The following is a 14628-nucleotide window of genomic DNA, read 5'->3' as shown; positions in this document are numbered from 1 at the left end:
ATTTATTCCAAATTGTTCTTGAAATCATGTGATTTCAAGAACATTAGGGAAGAATCTTGTCTGTATAAATTGATAAACGCAACGAGGGTAAGGTGAGCGAAGGGATGATCAAGGCCAAGGTTTGTTCGTTCTTAAATAAATTCACCAGGGTCAGTGTGGCTAGCTATTTCGCCAAAGGGAATGGAAATTAAAAATGTCGAGAAACTTCGCTACCTATTCCATGACGGATGGGCTACGAAGAAACCCAAGAGACGAAAGAATGGAAGCCGTCTTCTATATTTGAAGCACCTGCCGTTTTAAGGCAGTTGAGGCGAATCTCTATTATTGAGACCAATAACGGAACATTAACTCGACGTTGGGTCGTAACAACAGGGGCTTTGGCTCGAAGTATAAACCTGAAAAATCACCTCAAATGTGAATAGATACCAATTAAGTCAGCTTACAAACCAAATGACCCATGGAAACTCATTCCGCTTTTTCTGGCATCAAGCGACCAGTAGCATTGCTTACCTACTCCTTCCACCCCTCCCCCCTCAGGCTGGAATGCTATTGCAGGTTAACCCTCACCTTAAAGAGAAACAGACACTACGAGAGTAAGAACACATTGGAATGATCCAGTCAGGGTTCTAACCCGCTAGTTTCGTCCCGGAGTCCTGAGTGCTAATCGCTAAGCAACTGCGTCCTAACACATTTCACCGCAGGGGGGTGGGGTGCCCTTGGACTCCCCCCCTCCCGGCTAATGACCAAAATCACTGAAATAAACCAGCACGATACGTATGAGTGTCATGTTATTCCTTGGTAAGAAATATTCACATATTTTACAATTTCGAATGCTTAAAGTTTTAGGTAAGAAGAATCAGGCTCGATTTCTGCTGCTCTACCGAGTCCCGACATCATGGGCTCATTTCCCGACCAGCGACTGGTTATTGTCTCTGCAATGATAATCCACTTTGAAACTTTTACGACGGTGTCCCCATTGTAAAATGTTCAATACGAACAACGTCTTTGCTGGTTATGTCTTTGACTTGACGACAAGATTGCAAGCAGGCTTGTGTTTGCTCCAGTGTTTGACCTGGCATTCCCTAAGAGAAAAAAAAGCCAAAGTTAACAGAAGTAAAAATTTCCATGCACCGTAGACTAAAGTCGGCGAACAACGTCGGCAAATTCATGCATGTGAGGTGTTAGGTTTATATCGGCGATTATTGATAAAAAGATTGCAATTAGGCAAAATGAAAACCATCATCATGGTCAATCAGAACAGAGGTTAACATCACATGGAGCGAATCAAAACTCAAAATTCATACACGTGACCGGTCACAAACGCGGGAAAAAAGTGGGTGGTAGGTTTTTAACTCTTATTGGTTGAGAAAAGCGCGGGTTTTCTTGACCAACCAGAAGCGTGGTAAATAAAAACCAAAGTACGGTCATATTCGAAAGTAATCCAGCCAGAAATCCGTAGTCAGCGCTAGGGAAATGGAATCTCAACTTCCGGCTATCGTCCGTTTGTCAAACACGTTTGCTTATAATAACCTCTCTATCATTTTACCTCTTGCAATACCATTCAGTCTGACATCTTGAGCACCGCTTTGTCGCTGGCAGACCACACGAGGCACATTTTGGAGGCTCGCTGACAAGTTCTTCCAGCATGTCCAAATTGTATGTGTCTGCCCACCTAAAAACAGACAGATCCACATCAAGATTCCTTTAAGTCTGAGAAGAAAGCGCAATGTGGAGAATTGGTTTTCGCAAAGTGAGGAAAAGAGAAGAACCACGAGAAAACTTTTGGAGCAAAAAGAGAACTAACAACTAACTCAAATCACAAACCCAACAAGCGTACCCCTTTGAAAAAGAGTTCCTCCTGTAGCCAAAATTTAAAATAAATGCTCTCCGCTTTAAACGAGTAATTTTGTTAGCCGAACTAATAGACAGCACAGTTATCATTCAAGTACATCAAAAGGTTTTTAAACATCTTTTTCAATAACATAATTGTAAGATTTGGAGTTATGAAGTATAAAATAATTATTGTCAAGTATACTCACATTTTAGCCTGCTTTTTAATATCCTCTGCTGAGGGCGAAAAGTAAGCCTTTTTCTGGTATTTTGCAAACCTCTCCCATTTGCCTTGATTATCCTTTAAAAGTTTCTCTCTAATTTCTGGAACCTGGTTTTATTTTTTTTTATATAAATTAGAAAAAAATAATAATGAGAGAGGGGATCAGAGAAAGTGAACAAAACGTTTGGCTTTTAAAATCAAGCACAATTCATTTACCTGTTCTAAAATAATGTCCTTTTTTATTGCTGGTGGTTCCATGATGGACAGTTGCTCAAGATATCGTTGCAGATCTATCAAGCTGGGAATCTGATCCAGAAGAACCTCATTCATAAAACCTCGCAGCTGAAAATAAAGCCAAGAAAATCAATTGTCAATGACAATATGGACATCACCCTTCAACCAAGCTGCTGATTAAGAATACTACTGGAAGCAACTATTTTTTAAAAGTTTCCTTCACCCTTTCACTCCCACAAGTGACCAAGACAGAATTTCTCCTTACAATATCAATACAATATCAAGCAGGTAGGTGATGAGAATAGAGAAGAATATCAATTATGGGATTATTAGTTGATCCAATACCAAATTCTCTGAACTAACATCATAAGAATTGTATAGCAGATAGTAAGGAGAATTATTGATTAGATCTTGGGAGTGAAAGGGTTAAGACCACAGGGGTGGATTTAGGAAGTTTCATGTTGGGATGGGGGAGGAAATCCAAACTTTGATTCACAAAGTACATAAATGTTTTTTTTTTCATTATAGTCCAAATAAGTTAAGAAATATTTTAAGACATGTTAATTCTATATGCTCTATGTTGAGTGTTAACAGTTGATCCTGTCACTGCCAACATTTTGATGACAGACAAGTAGTAAAAGGAAATCCATTGGTCTGAAGGGGAGGGGGGAGTTCTGGAGCCTCTGAACCTCCCCTCCAACTGGATCTGCCCAGACTGTACCAAGTATATAGTTATTGCTAAATAAAATAAAGACATCAGCGCAATTACCTTTAATATTTGCTCCTTGCTATAAGAGTTAAATTCATACTTTCTTTGACAGTCTTCATTCATGAGAAGTTGATGAATGGCAAGCCAGACCTAGGTATAAAACACAAATTTTAAAAACACAAAATCTTGAATTTTTTTGGTCAAAATCCTAATGCATGATCACTCTGTAAGAAACAAATTGATTCCAAACGGCAACTAGAACTAGAATAAAAATGATCAGCAAAACAATATACAAAGCCGTTCTTATGAATTCTTTAAGCAAAAAGGACTTAACACTAATTTCCTGACTTGGACAGCCTTGAGATCTTCTATTATTAATATGAAATCAAAAAGCTCCTGCCCCATCCCCACAGTGGGTAATCTCGATCCTATGAATTTTGATTATAAGTCTAAATCTTTTAATGCATATACTGCAAAGTGTAAACAGTTTTATTCTACGTTGATAACAAGTAAAGCGAGAATCCCGAATGGCTTTAAAAAGTTGACAGCGGATTTTGAGCTTTCAAATGCGCAGGAAGTTTTCTCTATTCCTTATCTTGTTGCGAGCGAAACGTATGTTTGGTCGTTTCAATACAGAGTATTGAATTTCATTTTGTTTACAAACGATAAATTGTTCAAAATAGGGTTAAGTGATTCGGACAAGTGTTCTTTTTGTGGAACCTATACGGAAGATCTGTACCATCTCTTCTTTAACTGCTCCTTTGTGCAAGCTTTTTGGAACGTATTTACAGTCTGGTGGTTTGATCTTAGTGGCGAATATTTAATTTTGTCTTTAAAAGACATTATGGTTGGCTTACTTCAGAGGAATGATCTGTTAAATTATTTGATAATTTTAGGGAAATTGACTATTTGGGAATGTAGAAAAAATAACACCTCTCCAATATTTAGATTGTTTTTGCACAAGGTTGAAGTTAAAAAACAAGTTGAAAAAATAATTGCTATAAGAAACAGAAAGCTTCGCGATTTTCAAATTAGATGGGAATTTCTCATATAATTTTGTGTTTGCCCTTTTTTTAAGGAAAAGAATGGAAGACCAATGCATAAACTTAGATCTCATATTCTTCCTTGTTTATTAGTTTATTGTAGTTTATTTTTGTTAGAGAATTAACTGGGCGTCGCCATCGCCGGTATGTGTCACTGTGCAATGTTAAAAGAAAATAGTACTTTTTGTATGTAATGGCATAATTAGAAGATTGTGTTGTTAATAGAGCTGGATACTGTAAGTAGTGTAATTATTAGTGACTGTAAGTAGAGTAATGTAAATAAGCATTGTAATTAGTGTAAGTGGTGTTTCATATTGTATTGTAAGCATTGTGTTTGTAATTTAAAAATAAAAAAAAAATAAAAATAAAAAAAAAAATAAAAAAAAAATATACAAAGCCGACAAGTGATTAGCATAAAAGAAGATATAAATTAGGAGGTAATCAGTAAATCCAATACCAAATTTCCAAGGCTAACATCATAATTATTGTTTGACCTATAGAAAGGAGATTTAGTAAATAAATGAGATCTTGTGTGTGAAAGGAAAAACTTACTTGTCCCTCTGTTTTGCTGAGCTGAAGTCTTTCTCTTTCTGATATCTCTTTCCAAGCATTATCAATGAATTTCATCAATTTTCCTGGAGTTCAAAAATGTGAAACCATTAAAATAGATCATAAAATATGCACACCATAATTTCACCTTTATACAGGCATACAAGCAGGACTGAAGTTATTAGAGACTGGGAACTGGCATAAGCTGCTGCAATGGCTTGCCATTTAGGGTTTTTATTTGCATGGTCTTTATTTTCCCACTGTTGCAACCCAATAATTCTTAAAAAACAGCTCTAAATGTTTATGAAAAGGGTCACCTTTGTCTCTTTTTATCCAAGGAGGATTTTCTACCAACTGAACAAGCACTACAGGGGTATCTGCAAGTGTGAAACAGAAAAAAAAACTGAATTTAAGGGTGTCTTCTCTCAATTAAACTGCTATCTCTCTACATATTCAAGCACATGACAAGAAAAACCCTTGTATTTGACATACACTGAACAATTATATAAAAAAATAAATAAATAAATAAATAACTTTATTTAAGTGTCAGTGTATTTTAGCACTGCTGTGCTAATTGGGGACACTGTAAATAAGGAAACAAATATCGTAAATGAACAGAAACTCGTTAAAAACCCCAACTGGTAGGAGGCAGACCAGTTGGCTATTTACAAAGCGTGCAGGAGTTGAATTCGGGGCCACCGAAGACAAATCCATCCAGTGGCAGGGAGGAGGACTTGAACCCAGGACCTCCGGCTTACAAGTGCAGCGCCCTAACCACTAGGCCATGCTCGCCTCCTCAAAGCTTATTGAGTTCATTTTCTTTATGAAAAATTCAAGCTAATCATTACAATTGTATTTATCAAGGGATATTTTGCTTCTTAAATTTTGTCATAGCTTTAATTAATTGGTAACAAGAATCCTTGCTGCCAATTCTGACTGTGATCATACTCTGGATTAACCCTATAGCTACTAAGAGTGACCAGCATCTAATTTCTCCTTACAATATCACCCTTGAATCACTCATTGAGGTCACAGGAATAAAGCAAATGATCACCAGTGAGACAAGTTCCTCATTGTTAAACTAGTTCTCCTTGTAAGCACTTTAAGAAATGAATAGAGAATGTTTTGGAGAAAAAGCTTGCTGAAGTGAAGGTGTGAAGGTTTAGCAAATTATCAATCAGTTGTAAGATTACAGACCAAATTGTACTCCTCTTAGTCAAAGTACTATCATGACAATAAAGACAGGGTAACAAACAGTTGACACTTACTGTGTGTGTTAAGTAGCCTTGTCATGACACTCAGAGGTAGACTACAAAAAAAGCAGATCTTTACCATCACAGGCCTTATGAAAGTTTGGCAAGTGAATGGGAAAAAAGTTTAAAAAGTCAAATTTTCTGTCTAATTTGTAATTCACCTAACCTTGATAAAGAGTCTGTGATGTATCTAAGAATTGACACAGACTTGACACAAACAGTAAAGAATATTGTTTTATCTTGCTTCTTTAACTCCTGAAAGAACAGAGAGAAAACTTTCTTACAAAGCAACTATTCAAGGTAATAGAGGGGGTAAGTTTCTAAACAAACTGCAGTGCTGTGTTGGTGGGAGAGTATAGCAGGTAGTTTAGTGTTAACAATTGAGTTGAAAATGTGAATTGGCCACCATAAAGATTTAAAAGGCTGATATTTCAAGTGTTAGCCCTTCGTCAGAGCAATTGATAAGGGGCTGACACTCAAAATGTCAGCCTTTTAACTCTTTATGGTGGCCAATTCTCTATTCAAAGTGTCAGATAGGCATTGGGAAACAAAGACTTCTGTGGCTAACAAAATTCTATGGTAAAAATGTGATGCCTAACATCATTATCTACATTCTTCATACTCTCCTTGATACATTTCCTTTAGTGCTGATAAGGAGAATTTGTTCAACAATCAAGAGGTTCTTTAGTTGGTATCATTTCCTTTATTCTTGCGACCTCAATGTTTGATTCAGGGAATATATTGTAAGGACAATTTAGATGTTGGTTATTTTTTGGGGGTTAAAGTGTTAAGAAGTGGTGAATATATTACCCAATTATTATTTTAGCACATCATATTCATATGGTTAAATAACAAAATACCTCTATGCTTGAAAGATCATCACTGGAATCTGTCAATTCTCCATTACTAGAAACCTCATCATGTCTGTAAGTTTGGGTTTAAAGTTTTACAATCAATAAAAAATCAGTTGCTTGTTTCAAAGCTTGTCAAAAAGAATCAAATTAAATTGGGAGCATAACACAAACTGACAAATATGATTTGAAAAACATCACTGATGTTCCCTAACAGTCCAATATGTGGTACGTACTGTGCAATAAGCAGTGATATTCTTCTGAGGCAGTAATCAGCAAGGTCAAGAATGCTGTCACCAGCTGCTTCACATGCTTCCTATGGATACAATATATACCCCTTATGAAAAAAGTATGAGGTCTGTACTGTAAGCTTTCACTTTAAATTGATAATTCTAGAGGATTTGCATTGCGAAGACACAAATTGCAAACACCTATTACTCTCCAATAAATCTGATATTCCAGTTACCATAATTTTTAAAGTAATAACCTAGATCTCAGGCAGCAACACAAAAGACTTTCTTGCATACCAGGGCTATTTATAGGAAAAGCTGAATCAATATACATGCATTTCAATTGGTTCTCAATTGACTTATGGTCTATTGAAGAACAAATGATGCCACTCTCAGCCTTACCTTATGATAAAGAATAGTTTCCAGCAGGCTGATGACTGTTGCTTCATGAAAAAGCTACAAAATGACAAAAAAATGACAACCTTTTTAAAACTCAAATATCATTTAAGACTAACACATCAAACAGTATTTTTCTTTTTTCCTGCTTTTTAATTTATCATTGCAATACCACAAAACATTTTTTTTAAGTTAGGAGATTTTTGAGCTGCCGAGAAGCAGTGTTAGTCTCAACTTTCACAATGATCAATACCTTTCACACTGTAGAAGATCTTAGTTTGTAGATCTTAGGTTATGTTGTTATTATCTCAAGGGGATGAATGGCCCACAATAGCATGTATTTCTTTGCCCATTTTTTTTGAAGCCCAAAGTGACTGAGAGTATTTATGTCTATCCCACTAAAAGGTAGATGGCTCAAGCCCAGAACCTATCAATTTAGGATTCAGCTTGCTAGGCATTATGCAACAATGTCTTCCAGAAGCAAATTTCAAATCAACAGGAATACCTAAAACTAGTACAGATTGTAAGGAATGTTAAAGATTCAAAAGAATTCTTAAAAGATTATACCATCAGGTGAAAATGAGCATGATTGTAAAACTTACCACAAAGTAAATAGGTAAGGTTGTTGTTGGGTTGAAGCCTAACTCCAAGATTTTTGGAAACACTTTGTCTTTCCAAAGCTCCACTGCTAGCAACTCGTGAATCAGAACAGGGATCTGTTTGCAAGAAAAGCAACCAAGGTAAGCTAAGTAAAGTCAGCAATGGAGCTGTGCAACTAATCTGGCTGGAGCTCATCCTTGCTTTGAAATTCTAGGCATTAAATGGTTAAGAGTATTGATGATACACTTGTTACCTCAGGGTATTCATCTTCTCCTATTTTTTTTTATCCCAGCCTTTAACTCAAAAGAGTGGCTAACAACTGATTTCTCCTTACAGGGTTGTAATATACCTTTGTATACAAAATTAGCACAACTACTATGGTTATTCCCTAGATAAAACATTCTTTGTTTGTATTATAATTATGTGCAGTTTGCACTTAAAAATAGATTTATTCATAGCATGTGAGAGTGCAAAAAAATACACCATTGAGTTGCTTAATAAATTTTGTTCTTAAAAGAAAGCTTGCCTTGTCCGAATGTTTGGAGCAAGAAAAGCCCCACATGAGGAAAGATACAGTTTCACCCCTGAATCAAACATGAAGGTTATGAGAATAAAGGAAATGATCACCAAATAAAGAAGCTCATGATTGTTATACAAACTCTTCTTGTCAGTGTCTCAGGGAATGTATACAAAACAGTATGGAGAATATACATACTGATGTTAGGGCGTAAGGAGGACATGACAGAGAGGAGGCGAGAATGAAGTGACTTGCCTATTAGATCACAAACATTGGCTAGCCCTGGTCTCAAACATAAGGTTTTAAATCAGGTTGTGATCATAATACTGACACAATCCATTCCCCAGTCTGCCAAGAGTGCACAGTTGCAACTAATTTGCAAGGAAATATGTAGCAGCTTGAGGAGAGAATTAGCATTCAGCAGCAGATCCTGGAAGTTGAAGGTCAATATCCAAAAGTCTGGAACTCATGAGTGTGTGCTTGCAGTAGTGCCTCTGGCTTAAGTAACAGCTATTCATGAAATGCTATGATTCTAACAAATATACATCATACAAATGTATAATAACATATTCATGAAACTAATTATTTACTAATTATCAAAGTAATTATTTTTTACCAATTTAATATTATTTGTTATAAACAAATGCTATGAATAAATTCAGTTGATTTTGAGTGGGTACCTTTTCCAAGGTTATCAGCAGTTCCTTGATAAATTCATCTGCCTGTGACGAAGCACTTATAATGGCCTGTCAACCAAATAAAACAAGAATCTATAGCAAGCCCTTAAGTTTTCATCTAATTTTGCACAGTTTACAGGTATTTAACAAATGTTTTAGCCAATAATGATTTGCCTAAGGGCTATCAACTAAGCACACAATCTCACCTGCATGTTAAGTTTTTCTATGTATTCATGTTGACTCATCCATCTGTAAAAAATAAGAAGGACAAATTAGTTAATAATATATATCTTCCTATAGTAACAAGTATCACGAAAAAAAATCGAGTGATCAAGTAAGTAAAGTGCACAAATCTCTTTAAAAAAACTTGATATAAGCTCACTTTGGACTTCCTATTTCCTTCAAAGAATAAGTTTTTAGCTCCTCTATATACAATTCTGCCTCTGAAGCTAACAAAACTTGCTTCGTTTCCAAGTTCGAGTTGCCCGCCATTTTGTTTTGAAAATTGCCGTCATGGAAATACCGCTGGAAGACAGCAATCTTCTGCGGGCACCAACATGGTCCAACATGGCAGACCAGATAGAAAGTTCGAAGGAAGAACATAACACCAGTGCTGCCAAGGTAAGGATTCCCGCGGTTATTTTTTAGTCCGAGGAGATTTTTAACTTCTAACTTGCATCTTTTATTATATGAAAATTAACCTATTATGTTCTTATTGATAAAATTTGTTAAGAACACCAAGCACTCAGAAAAACAGGGTCCCTCAAAGTGTGATATAATTTTGAGGAGCAGATGCCGTGGCATTCGTCTGTATAAAAAGATACTTAGCTCTCCTCAGTCATCTACAGAGCTAAATCTGAACGTTTCGTTATCCCTCATGATAGGCATATCACTTTTTGTTTGTGTGTGTGATCGAGACTTATTCATGGTTAACCTTTCAACCCTTTAGACTGATTGGCGTCTGTAATATCCTTACAATATCACCCTTGAATCAAATGCAAAGGTGATGAGAATAAAGGAAATTATCACCAGTTTGGTCAGTTACTGATTGTCAAATAAATTCTCCTTGTCTGTGCGAGAGGAAACGTTAAGAGAACAGTGTGGAGAATATTAATACCAAATAAATGTTAAGGTTTAGCTAAGGGTGAAACTCGGGTGCAGTCCTTGTTGTCTGGACATGCTTGTGTCATTCACTGGTTAACATCTTCTGTTACTTAAAACATCTTTATTTGCATCATTTTGAATTTCCTAATTTGTTATGGATATTTGTTATTCAAGGAACTTATCTAGCTCTGGAAACCACCCAGCATTCCTTTTCGTGGACTTAATGAACTGAAAAGTTTCCCCTAAAGTTATGGGTCTGAAAAGATCAGAAGAGTTAATAAATAAGTTAATGAATTTAAAATGCAGAGGAAGGATAAAGGGGATCTGTAATTTAAAAACATTCAGTGATAGGCAAATATATTTTCTCTTAGATCTTTGCTTTAGTTAGTGAAAAAAAAAGAATTGTTAGCACTGTTATTCTCTTTAAGGTGAATCGTCTCTCATGTTGTAGATACTTTTTTATTCACAAGCATTCAATAAAAAGATGTCTTTGATTCTTTCTTTGTCTTGGTAATTTGCATTTCATTTTCCATATGTTGTCTCATAGACTCAAGAACTTTTGAAACGGTTCTCCAGTACTGTTTTTGCATTTGACACATCTCCAGACACGAGATACGTACGATGCGACTTTCCACAGTGCAAGCAGCATTCAGAAGCCTTGCAAGGTATTGTCCAAAACAGGACTACATTACTTACAAAGATTAACACCCATTAACCCTTTGACCTTTGAGATTGACTAACACCTAATTTCTCCTTACAATATCACCCTTTAATCAAACATTTAGGTTATAAGACTAAAGGTAAAGATGCCCAACCAAAGAAGCTCTTGATTGTTGACCAAATTCTCCTCTTCAGCAACTTAGCAAATGTATAGAGAACAGTATGGAGAATATGTATTCTGATGTTAAGTGTAAAAAGTTAGAGGTTTGTTGGGTAGGGGTATAGTTAGTTTTTTTGGACGCGATAGATGAATTTGTTAAGATTCTAGAGTAAAAATCTGTAGAACATCCTAGATTGGATCCTATTTGTTTCTTTCATAGTTAAAATCACTTTACCTGAACTTTTAGCCATTTATCTTCTAGGGAAGCCTTGCTGGCTCCTCAATACCATAAAGAATGTAAAAGTTCTAGAAAGACATGTTGGCAAAGAAGTTCATCATTATATGAAAGAAAAGGATTCTGGAACTGATGATGAATTCAGCAACTCTCATCTTGTTGATAGCAATGACTTTATTGAGAGGCAATGGTTACCTGAAGGCGTCAGAAAGGTATGGCTATAATTAAGAAAAATATTTACTATTTAATACCATTAGTTGACACAAATAATTAGTTTAAACAATTTAACCCTTTAACTACTTCACTCCTCAAGGTGACCAAAAGAGGTTTTCCGCAATCAATATCGATACATTTCCAAGCAAAAAAATTGAAAAGAAGAAAGGAAAAGATCAACCAGGCAATATTGTTTGATTTAATACTAAATCATTGGAGCTTAAGTTGTAAGAGATGTATGGTAATAAATGTAGAGAATGAATGAAATGATTATGTAAATTGTGAGATTGCAAGGGTTAACCCCCTCATGTTAAAGCATGTAACATTTCCTTGCAATATGTATATGTTATCTACGGGGCAGGAGGCCAGCATGGGAAAAAACTGTGCTAAGGTCTCCAGTAAGACCGACGGCGCAGTTATTTTCCCATACAGACCGGCCTAGACCAGTAAATAACTTACTATTTATTTTTTTCTGCTGGTTGGCTTTTTTCTGTTTTGCTGTGCAAAAAAAGACATCTAGACTGTATTGTAAAGAACTAGACTAGGTACAAGCACACTATTAGCCAATCAAATTTGAGGATTTACAATTCTGGCCTGCTGAAATGCTTCAGAAACAAAAATACAATATGTTATCTTGGAAAAAGATGATTACTCAGTAGTAATAAGCAGTAATGCATGTAGATCATGAGTGATGTGAAAATGTGTTAAGATTAAAATTAAAACACCTTTCATTAGTTTAGCCTTTCACTCATTACTTTTATTTTTTTATGCAGTGTGTTCAAACTTATTTTCTATCTTTCGTATGGGATAGCTTATCTTTTGACATCTCTCTAGGTGCTTGCGGTGTTTAATTTAAAAGACCCGCAGTCCCAGTTTGGTGATTGGATTTCCTTGTTTCTGAAAGCTGCTCTTCTGGCTGAAGGTATTTGATGCCAAAATATGGGGTGAGGTGTTATATACTAACAGGGTAGTTTAGTATTATCAACTGAGTTGATAAAGTAAGTTGGCCACTGTTAGCCTTTCGTCATCACTCTGAGGAAGGGCTTATGCTCAAAATGTCAGCTTCAAAACTCTTTACAGTGGCCAATTAACGTTAGCGACTCAGTTGATTATACCAAATTACCTTGTTATACTCTCCCACAGACTCAGCACCACAGTTTCTTAAGAAACTTACCCCCTGTTATATATTAAGTCCATTCTTGAGGGTTTATTTTTGTAAACTATAGTTTCAGTAAAAACACAAATGCAATATTTGTTCATCACTGAACACTTTTGATGGTTAATGATAAGACACATTGTAGACCAGTGAGCAGCGTGCTGGACTCTACCTGTGGCTACGTAGAGGCAAATAATCAGGCATGAGGGAAATAAAATAGTGGTTTCACTTTGACATGAAAGTTTAGTAAATGGGTGAGAGCCCTGCCTCTCTCACTTGTCAATTAAACTTTTGCATCAAACTATAACTGCTGTTTAATCTTGGTCTTGCCTGCTGACCTGCCAATGGATCTCTGAAGATGTGTGGCCTTCAGATGTAAAGGATTTGAATCAAGCCCTGGCAAGGGTTATAGTGGTGGGTTCTCAGGCAGGGTTCTTAGGCATTTACCTCTTACATTGCCTTTCTTAACTTCCGCTCAGTAAGGTTAATGGGACCAGTTAACTGTCTCTGAATCTTCATGATTTCCTGGGAAGAAAGAAACCTGTAATAAACTTGCATCTCATTAAGGAACAGTTGCTGTTGAAGTAGTGATAAGTGTTATCACTTCACTCCACCATTTCTGAGACAGACTCTTGTTGCTACATGTATGTAATATAGTCTTGTATGTAGACTTTACTTATAGTTATTGATGTTAGTGTTGGTCAATCATCCAGGGACACACAACAATGATTGTGTGGTCATAACTCAGAACTTTGTGAGCCGTCAAGAACTAATGGAATCTATTGCAAAGCTGTCATTCTTGAACAGTCACTGGCCAACAGGTAACAATCACTGAGTGTAAAAGCTGTTTCTATTAATCATTCAGCCATTTATTAATTATTTTGATTGGTAAAACCATGATTTAAATTCAAAAAATGCATTAACAATTTTTTGGAAACATGAATGAAAGACAATCACGTTGTACAGGCTGAGATCACTTATGACAAGTAAATTCCATGTCACTGTGGGTCTATTTAACAAATAGATTACAAGTTGCCATGTGTCTGTTCAGTAATAGATCACAGATGACATCAAAATGTAGTAAGAACAGAAAAGTGGCACACGAGGCGCAGCTGAGTGTGTCACTGCTGTTCTTACCACATTTTGACATCCTCTGTGATCTATTACTGAACAGACGCATGGCAACTTGGAATCTATTTGTTTTATATAATAAAGAATTTAAAAATGGTTTTAAAGATGACGTCAATGATACATCTGTCCTCTAATAGATCATAAGTGAGAACCAATCAGAATGCGTGCATAACTGAGCTTATCATATAAACAGTAATAGATCACTGATGATCTTAAAATGTGGTAAGAGCATCAGTGACACACTCAGCTGTGCTATGTGGGCCACTTTTTTGTTTGTACCACATTTTCATGGCATCTGTAAAGTATCACTGGACAAAGACATGACAATATGGAATCATAGTGAAAAAGGGTTCTTTACCTCTTTAAGGCAACCACCTTTCATGTCAATTATTGTCACATATGCCAACTCTTTTAAAATTAAACACTTAACAATCCCAATTTGATGGTAATAGGGTTCTTTACCTCTTTAAAGCAATCACTTTTCATGTCAATTATCGTCACATACGCCAATTCTTTTAAAATTAAACACTTGACAATCCCAATTTGATGGTATTAGGGTTTAATTTAAATTTGGTTCTTGATTTTAAATGTTTGCTTCTCTTACAGTTGAAGTTGTTGCAGTATTGAGCTGCCACTCAAGTTGTCAAGGTCAAGTTTTCTCATGCACTCCATTCACCATTGGAAAAGAAAGTGGATTCGAAGAATTTTGTTCTCTTCACGACTTTGTGATGGCCTGTCAGACAATGCTGGAAGATGCTCTGATGGCTACACACATCTCATCTTGTTACACATTGAAATTAGATTGCTCTCATGCGGTAAGTTTCTTTCTTATTGATGATTCTAGGACGGGAGACACT

General features: G+C 36.0%; 2 protein-coding genes across 2 annotated transcripts in view; one reads left to right on the top strand and one right to left on the bottom strand.

The window, feature by feature from the left end:
• Positions 1-768: 768 nt before the first annotated feature.
• LOC113678162 (zinc finger MYND domain-containing protein 10) lies at positions 769-9638 on the bottom strand. Its single transcript, XM_027195034.2, has 16 exons — positions 9495-9638; positions 9319-9361; positions 9116-9181; positions 7921-8034; positions 7325-7378; positions 6929-7008; positions 6702-6765; positions 6008-6096; positions 5857-5897; positions 4906-4965; positions 4592-4674; positions 3057-3146; positions 2270-2395; positions 2040-2161; positions 1547-1672; positions 769-1082 (listed from the first exon to the last, which is right to left on the bottom strand). The coding sequence occupies exons 1-16, from the start codon at positions 9602-9604 to the stop codon at positions 1013-1015; spliced, it is 1338 nt and encodes a 445-aa protein (XP_027050835.2). The 5' UTR covers positions 9605-9638; the 3' UTR covers positions 769-1012.
• The window catches only part of LOC113678093 (uncharacterized), a 20231-nt gene continuing 15234 nt past the window's right edge, over positions 9632-14628 (top strand). The window contains exons 1-6 of the mRNA XM_027194961.2: positions 9632-9733; positions 10764-10881; positions 11299-11483; positions 12319-12406; positions 13354-13461; positions 14378-14586. Of these exons, the coding sequence (XP_027050762.2) occupies positions 9680-9733; positions 10764-10881; positions 11299-11483; positions 12319-12406; positions 13354-13461; positions 14378-14586 (762 nt within the window). The 5' untranslated portion in view covers positions 9632-9679. The remainder of the gene's footprint in view (positions 9734-10763; positions 10882-11298; positions 11484-12318; positions 12407-13353; positions 13462-14377; positions 14587-14628) is intronic.

This window comes from Pocillopora damicornis, chromosome 13 (genome assembly GCF_964200805.1).
Source record: "Pocillopora damicornis chromosome 13, jaPocDami1.2, whole genome shotgun sequence".
In the NCBI taxonomy this organism is placed as follows: Eukaryota; Metazoa; Cnidaria; class Anthozoa; order Scleractinia; family Pocilloporidae; genus Pocillopora; species Pocillopora damicornis.
This window is presented reverse-complemented; position numbering and strand designations above follow the sequence as displayed.

Excerpts from the sequence above, each read along its gene's own strand:
- LOC113678162 (XM_027195034.2), bottom strand. The coding sequence starts at position 9,604 with ATGGCGGGCAACTCGAACTTGGAAACGAAGCAAGTTTTGTTAGCTTCA. Across the intron at positions 9,362-9,494 it reads AAGGAAATAGGAAGTCCAAA|ATGGATGAGTCAACATGAAT; the intron begins GTGAGCTTATAT and ends TATTTTTTACAG. Across the intron at positions 4,675-4,905 it reads TTGGATAAAAAGAGACAAAG|GAAAATTGATGAAATTCATT; the intron begins GTGACCCTTTTC and ends TTTGAACTCCAG.